This window comes from Carya illinoinensis, chromosome 11, assembly GCF_018687715.1.
Source record: "Carya illinoinensis cultivar Pawnee chromosome 11, C.illinoinensisPawnee_v1, whole genome shotgun sequence".
Classification (NCBI taxonomy): Eukaryota; Viridiplantae; Streptophyta; class Magnoliopsida; order Fagales; family Juglandaceae; genus Carya; species Carya illinoinensis.
The window spans coordinates 2,975,623-2,984,603 of record NC_056762.1 but is presented as its reverse complement, the minus strand read 5'-3'; the positions used below and the strand labels follow the sequence as shown (position 1 = coordinate 2,984,603).

The 8,981-nt window shown below is 31.9% G+C and overlaps 1 protein-coding gene across 1 annotated transcript; it reads right to left on the bottom strand.

The window, feature by feature from the left end:
- Nucleotides 1–3,676: 3,676 nt before the first annotated feature.
- On the bottom strand, nucleotides 3,677–5,763 carry LOC122280527 (phenylacetaldehyde oxime monooxygenase CYP71AN24-like). The gene is made up of 2 exons (XM_043091468.1): nucleotides 4,737–5,763; nucleotides 3,677–4,598 (listed from the first exon to the last, which is right to left on the bottom strand). Exons 1-2 carry the CDS (start codon nucleotides 5,679–5,681, stop codon nucleotides 3,984–3,986), a joined length of 1,560 nt encoding a protein of 519 aa, XP_042947402.1. The 5' UTR covers nucleotides 5,682–5,763; the 3' UTR covers nucleotides 3,677–3,983.
- Nucleotides 5,764–8,981: the final 3,218 nt, after the last annotated feature.

Genomic DNA, 8,981 nt, shown 5'->3' with positions numbered 1-8,981 from the left:
TCTTACACGAACTTATGCACCTTTGCAACAAGTTCATGGAAGAAAATCCCCCAAGATGTTAAAGAGCTTATCAAAAAGCGTTGTTTGGTAATGTTAAAAACAGATAGTGAGTTGGTAAATTTTTTTATTTTACTTAAAATTAGAATATTATAAATGATAATATGTTTGTCTAATTTTTTTTTTTTTACAGGATGATTTCGAATTAAATTTTGGTCGGAGAAAAGAGCGTAAGACTGTGGAAGAGTTTATGAGTAATGCATTCCACAAATATAAGGCGAGGTGTCATGAGCACTATAATAAGTTCGAGAATATGGAAGATGCACGCCAATATCCTTTTCAAGATGTCAAACCTTATGATTGGGAAAAACTTTGTGACATGTTTGAGGATCCATCATATAAGGTATAATTATATTAATTATTTTAGTCATCATATTTTTAATTTCGCTTTCTAATATTTTCAATTTCTATGTAGGAGCGAAGTTCTATAAACAAAACAAATAGATCGAAACTGAAGATTACTCATCATGCAGGTTCAAGATCTTTCCACCGCCTCTCTAAGAAATTGGTATTGCTATTTTTTTTTATTTGTATATAGTTAACTGAATATATGAATCCTAATGACTTTATATCTTAACAAATATTTATTATAGCAAGATTCAGATGTCAATTATGATCTGACAAAATTATATGCTGCATCACATGCTAATCGTAATGAAGAGTGGAGTCATCCTAATACCTGTGAGAATTATGTAAGTATTATAAATTGGTCTAAATAAATATATTAGAATATTTATAATGATATTAACTATTTATCTTATATGTAGGATAAAATGGTTGTCATACGTGCTGAATCTGCGTCAGATCAAAACTCCTCAACAAATGAAGTTGAGATTTTCACACAAGTTTAAGGTCAACGTTTAGGATATTTGAGGGGTTTGGGTCACTGTGTCAAACCTTCCCTCTCTTCCTCTTCTTCCGGGTCTGCTTGTGCGGCCTCTATAGCGCAAGAGAATTCGAATCGCAGAATCAAAGAATTGGTTGCAAGGCAGCATGAGTTAAAGGCTCAATTGGCAAAACAAGGAGAGATGGAGGCACGCCTCAAACAACAAGAAGAACAAGAAGAACAGTTCAGGAGAGAAATGCAACTCCAAATGCAGCAGCTTATGCAAAAGTACAGGCCTCCAAGCAACTGATTGTTTTTTACATATAGATTATGACATTATCTAATTATGTATGAATAATGTCAATCTCGTGGTTATTTATTAGTTCGCACTTATTATAAAACTTTCGTGAGTACTAAATTGTTTCTAATGTATGTTTTTCAAATCTTATGAATATCAAATTGGTTTTTTATTATTACTGAATTTTAATAAAATAGTTTTCGTTCGAACGACCATGTAACGTTCGAACATTATTGATATAGCCGTTCGAACGAAACCAGATTGGTCAAAAAACGTTCGAATGCAATTCATTAGCGTACCGTTCGAACATAACTCAACACCATTCGATCCATTTACCGTTCGATCTCTTCTTTTAACTTTCGAACGTAAATCTCTTTTGTACCGTTCGAAAGTTAAAAAAATTTGGAATTGTTTGAACGTGTTTTCATAACCGTTCAACCAATGTAATTTCGTTCGAACGTACAATATATTGCCATTTAAACGTCATTCAGGAACGAAATTGAACCGTGACAAATAACTAGCCCGTTCGAACAGTATCGAACGGTCAATTTCAAAATCGTCCCTAAAGATATTTTCTGAGATGAAATGATAATTTTCGTCCCAAAATACTTTCTAGGACAGTGATATTGGGACGATCTTGGGATGATTTTTTATCATTCCAAAATATTTTTTGAGACAAAAAAGTTATAATTTGAAACGAAATTTTTCATCCTAAAATAACGTTTCTGTTATAGTGTATGTTGACGTTGATCTAAGATATTGTATGTAAAGAATATATATTTGAGATTTTTACTGCATGCAGATGTGGTAAGTTGATCTGCAGGCTGCTCATGTTGATAATTTCGTCAGAAATCAAGTCTCCGTTGAACCTTTATATCTAAGCCAGCTTTACGCGCGTACGCATTCTACAAGTCATAATTATTCCTATTTAAGAGCTGCAGGTTGCTGTTTCCAACAATGAAATATTCTTAATTAGACCTAGTTTAAATAGTAAAATTTTTATGACTCATTTTAAACTTATTTTATTTTATTTTATTTTATCTCATTATAATATATATACAAATATCAAATTTAGAAACACTTTTTAATTTTAAAATTTTAACTTTTTTATCTAATAATTATTTAATTATTATAATTTTTTCAAACTTTTAAATAAAATATTATACAAAAAATAATTTTAAATCCCAATACGTACAAAAATAATATTAAAAAAAATTATATTCTAATAATATTTTAACTATTTAATATTTTTATTCAAAAATTTTTCTCTATTTTCAAAGTCCTATAAAATATATTAACTGAAACTATTTTACTTCTATTCACAAATTATTTCAATTTATTATCCAAACGAAGCCTATATTACCCGCATGTATGGTTTTTAGTTTGGAAGTTTAAAAAGTATATTTTTTTAAAACAGTTTAAAATCTCCTTTATGGGAAAAATGCAAAATAGGCTATTTCTGAAACTGTACGTAGAATGAAATTTCTTGGAGAGGTTTTATTTCATTTTATTTTTTTGGTATTATGTGGAAGAGGTACTGAATCTCTTAGAAAATATGTTTGGTCGAGTTCATAAATTTTGAGACATTATATATCGGTCCGATAAATATCTAATCCTTATAAATTAATGCGCGCCTTCTACAAGTCATAATTCCTAAGGCAGTTTCTGTTTCCAACGATGAAATACTCTTAAATAATATATCAAGTGGCTGTTTGATTGGCTTTGAGTTTCAAGGTTTAAAAAGTATAATTTTTTTAAGGGTTTAAAAACTTTTTATAGGAAAAATGGTATGTTTGGAAAATATATAAAAAGTGCTTTTAAGCTGATCTTAAAATTAAAAAAAAAAATTAAAAAAAAAACCTTAATTTGAAAAATCTTCAAATGGAGTTTTTTTTTTTTTTGAAATTAAGCAAGAAATACTACGTACAATCATTTTTACGTACTTTTTGTGCACTTCATTAATGATATAGACAGTTGTTTTATATTAAAAAGAAAATAACATAGTCAATCATATCAGTGGAATACACATGTAAAAAGAATATAAAATGATTACACATAGAATTTTTAATTTCTAAAATAGAAGAAGATTTCTTGAAGAGGTCTTTAAATATATATATATATATATATATTGTGGAGATGTGACGCTCTTAATTTAAAATATGTTTGAGCGAATTCATATGATTTGAGATATTCTAGTTGTGGATTGTAGAAGTAATGGAGCCATATATTAGTAACAATTTGAAAATTGTTAATTATAGTTTCGAGTAATTCTACATATATATATATATATATATTTGTGAACTGCGTAAATATCGTGTAACATGAATGATTAATTAGATAATATTTATTTTTAAAGGATGAATATATAATTGTTTCCATATTTATAATATGCACGCACGCTTAAAGCGAAAGTGATTATAAAGGTAATATTTCAAATATAACTATATGTATAATTCCAGAAATCTGGTCCATCGATCGGAACTAGAAGATCATGATAGCTGGAGTAATAGGATTTTTTGGGCGGCATAACCGGCAATAGTACATGAGAAAATAAAAAGATGGAATAACTACGCAAACAGTGAGTTGCATGGAGCAGTAAGCAACCGTACTATCTGCAGGGTGGCAGAACAGACTACGTACTTATTAACATTATTGTCATGAAATGATAAATTTTCTGCTCCTTATTATGAAAACTCAGCAGAAAGTAGAAAGAGTACTGAAGTCCCCGGCCGTTAATTTATTTCGCCAGTAGTAACATCATTATGAGCACAACCCCGAATCTGATATTGATGCATGGATCGATCAAGCTGAGTAGAGTGTTGGTATCGCATAAAGATGATGTTTCTTAGGCACTGTGAGCCCGTAAATTTCATCCATGTCCAAGTCTTCCGGCTTTACATTATCACCAGGCAACCTCCAATCAAACCAACATAAGAGGTTGGCAATCAGAAAATCAAGGGAAGCAGCAGCAAATGCCAATCCAGGGCATTTCCTTCTCCCTCCTCCAAATGGGTGGAATTCAAAATCTTGGCCTCTGAAATCAAATGGACTATTTTTGAATCTCTCTGGGATGAACTCGTCTGGATTCTCCCATACAGCCGGATCCCTTTGGATTGCCCATGTATTGACAAATACAGTTGTTTTCGGTGGAATATCATAACCTCCGAATTTCACCGTTGTTGCTGTTTCTCGAGGTGTTAAAAGAGTAGTTGGTGGATGTAGCCTTAGAGATTCGTTGATAACACACTTCAGATAGTCCATTTTACTGATGTCATCCAGATCTATATGTGACTTCTTGCCCACAATTCCTCTGATCTCATCTTGTGCTTTCTTCATGATCTTTGGGTTTTTTATGAGCTCCGCCATTATCCATTCCAAAGCTGTCGAAGTCGTGTCAGCTCCTCCTAAAAACATGTCCTGAAATTGTTGGAAAAGAAAACATTAGATGTGTTGGAGAGTGAATGAATATTGTAGACTATTTCAGTCATATAATATATATATATATAGAGAGAGAGAGAGAGAGAGAGAGAGAGAGAGAGAGAGAGAGAGAGAGACCAATAAGATTGCTTTGAGGTTATCTTTTGTGAAGGCAAAGTCGAGCATGCCATCCCTTTGAAGGTGGAGGAGAATATCAACGAAATCTTTCTTATTAGACTGATCAACAACACCACTTTCCATTATAGTCTTGTGGTCTTCAATCACTTGATCAAAAAATCTATCTAATTCTTTGAAAGTGCCTTCCACACTTGAGATGAATCCCGTAAGAACATCAACCCATGCCAAATAAGGGAAAAAATCACCCAAACAGAATTTCATCAACTGCACCATTACCTGTCTTGATAGTTGTCCAAAGGTCATCTTACCATCTTCTTCTGCAATCTTCTGTCCAAGTGTACATCTAGAGATAATGTTGTCTGAGATTTCAATCAACATTTCGCTTACATTAACAGGGGTTTGAGTAACGCATGCCTTCCGTATCTTATCTCCAAGCACGGCAACTTCTTCTTCCCTTATATGCTGGAATGATTGCACCCTTTTGATGCTCAAAAGTTCGAGGACACAGATTTTCTTAGCTTGCCTCCAATACTCACCATAGTGCGCGAACCCTATGTCTGTGCAACCATAGAGCAAGATTTTGGCAGCTGTGTTCTGAGGCCGGTTTGCGAAATCAATATCTTGCGTCTTCATCAATTCTCTGGCCATATCTACAGATGACACCACGAGGGTGTTGACATGGCCCAACTCTAAGAGCATTACAGGGCCATACTTCTTAGAAAGTACCCGAAGAGATCGGTGTGGAAGTGAGCCAAATTGGTGAAGATTGCCAATGATTGGTAGCTTTGGTGGGGATGGGGGTAAATGATATTTGGGCTTGCCTCTTCGAAGAAGTTTGAAAATAAAGAGAATTGAGAAGAGGCAGAAAAGTAGAGACAAGAGGGAATTGATGGGTAATTCGTGAAGCTCTTGCCACATTCGTTGCAACCATTGTAGCTGAGCCATTTCCTCTCTTAAGTGTGTGGCACTACTGAACTACGTAACCAGCAGCTCTTTCGTGTTATATATATAATAAATGAGATTGTAGTATGCCATTTTCCATGAGCTGGGAATCTTGGATATTTATTTAGAGCTGAGTGCAAGCGGGCTTATCATGTCACGTGGATACGTTGATCATGATCACGATGTGCCAGCTACCATTATTCAACGCTTCACCTAACACACTTAGTTAAAACTAGGTGGTTGTGCATGTAGAGCTGTGCACCGATTTTTACGAATCTGGCCTCTGATTCTGTCCTTAGTTAACACTCTTTGGAGCCCGCTCCATTCTGATCGACTCTGTAAATTTGGAGCCCATGCATTTACATCTTTCTTTTTTATGCGTGGATTATTTACCATTTTACTGTTTTGCTTAGGACGAATGTTATATATAGTTAATTTTATATATTTTTTATGTATTCCATTAATATGATTGATTAGATTAATTAATTTTAATACACAAATAATTAATCATATCAGTGAAGTACATAAAAAAATACGTAAAAGTGACTACACATAGAATTTTTATTTTCTTATACTCCATTGCACCCCTCCACCCCCACCTCCAAAAAAAAAATAAAAAAATAAAAAAACAAAGCAAATCATTTGAAATATCAAAACCTTAGCTTAAGTTCTGTTTGGGTTGCTGTGATATTGAGGAGCTTTGGCAAATGTGGCGCACGAAAATGGGCAAAAAGTTTGAAATGATTATGTTAGTAATGTGTCCTTGCAATTAGTGTTTCAATGTGTTTGACGCTACAAGCAGACCTTTAATTAACTTGAGTTGGAAGGGCACATTTTTTAAGTATTGAGACTCTTAAGAAATAAATCTTACCTTACTTGTAGACAAGATTTTAGGTATGTTTATAAAATTGGAGCAAATCTCTCTTTTTGAACTGGTTTTATGAGATGAGTTAGGCTCATAAATTTTTTCATGATGTCAGAGCCTACCACAGAACGAATAGAGGCCCACACTGCTTACCCTATTACAAGAATTAAATAAAATAATAGCCTATACGTAAGAGAATGTATTGAATAATAAATCTCATATTACCTGTAGATAAAATTTTAAATGTATCTATAAAGTTAGAACAAATCTCTTTTTCTGAACCAGTTACGACTTGTTGGTATAGGTTTTTTACTTGCTAATTATATATTGGTTTATTATTATTGACGAACTATCACGTGATTATATCTACAAGAGAAAATGATTTATGCAAGTGTGTGCAAGTCCAGTCATTTGAAAAGAAAAATTAATTTAGAAAATTCTATTTTTAGGGTCGTATTAGACTTTTTTTTTTTTAAATACTAATTTATAGGTTTTAAATGATTTATATCAACATTACTCATATCCCATGGCCTTTATACGTGCTTCAATAAAATTGCCTCACTGGGATGGTACAACTGCCCTTCCAAGTTTCCAACCATTATTTTTTGGATTGAACCGACAATTTACAAGTCAAAAGTACAAGGCCGAATAGAAAAAGGTAAGGAAAGTACCATGGTTGAGATGTCCGCAAACTCAAGGCTGAAGAAGTGCTATTATTGGAAAATGCCAGTGAGGACGATCTCAACCAAAGAGTCCAATAAGGCATATAGTATAATAAAAATCAAGAAATTCAAAGGATGGGCCCAGAGGTTATAGAGAGATAATCAGAAAGAGTTTGAAGAGAGATGTGTATGGCACCATCTTTAACAGAAAGATAAAAATAATAGAAAATAACGCGATTATTCAAAATCCTAAGTGGTGATCCGTTCCGATAAATTCTGAATGAGATATTTACAGCAAGCGAGCCTATATATATAGGTAATCTTCGATAATTAAGAATGATTCAAATACAATGACCTTTTAATTGACTTAAGTATCGGAGTGTTTGCAGGAGAAGCCCACCTCAAGTTTTACCAGCGAATTACAGATGCACAATGAAAAATTAGAAGTAAGACACGTCCCTAACAGCTAGTCTTATGAATAGAGTCTACCGCTTGAAGTCATCAATATAATTTTTATATTTATTATTATTATTATTATTATTATTATTTTATTTAATGATCAAGTAATTATATTTTAATAATATTATAATTTTTTAAAAATATTTAAATATATTAAAAAAATACATATAAAAAAATATTAAAAAAAATCTCAAAATCACTAGCTAGCCGGAACTCCAAGAGCTTCCAATGGTCATTATAAAAAAACTACTTATTTGCAACTAATTAATTTTAATAAAATGATTATTTATAATTAAAATTAATTATAAATAATTTTTTTATTATAATAAATTAATCACAAATTTTATTTTTTATTTTTTTTAGTTGGTGAGGATAGCAATCCCCTTGATTATTTGATATGAAATAATTCTATGGGCAAGTCATGTCTTGGCTGAATAAATGCATGATTGTGGAATAATGATAGGAAAATAGTGCTATTAATGCCAGTGGTACTGATGTCGGAGCGCGCGGCGGGGAAAGGGTTAGGGCACCGGTATGAGAGGAAATCAAGTGATTGCTGCGAACATGCAAAAAGTTAAAAGTGTTGAAAATAATCATATGCAGCGGTTTAAGCACTTGTTACGACGATTGTAAGTGATAAAAAAAAAATCAGATTTTTTGTAGTTTGTATTAAAGCAGTATGTAATAAATATCATTGTAGTGGCAAATGTTTATTACATACTGCTTTAATACAAACTACAAGAAATCTGATTTTTTACTACGTACGTATATATTTAATTTACTGACAAATGTTTTCTAGACATTAATCGAAAGTGGCTTAATCCATATCCACGTGATCATTAAGGCGTCTTCTTGATTATTAGATTGTTGTAATTTTCAATATCTTTATCTCATGATAATTTTCAAAGAAGTTATATATATATATATATACACCATGTTTTCCTCATGATTTTTAGATTAATCTCTTTACTAATTTGATTCTCTCTTGTTGACAGGTCTTTTACTTCCGGTGCACATTTATCTTTAATTTGACGTGTTTATCTTATATTCAAGCATGCATAGGTTTTATATAATATTTACTAATTTTATATATATAATAAGCTTGATTTTTGAGATTTTCTTATAATACAACTATCTTTGAAAATAAAAAATAATTTTTAGAATAAACGTGTGTTTTCTAACTAATTAACCGGGGCCGCTACATGTTCAATATATGTAAATTCATTTCAATGGAGATGATTTGACCTTATAGTTTGCACTCCTAAAGTTGCCACCACTGTAGTTGTATTTTTTTTTATTTAAAATACTTTTTAAATA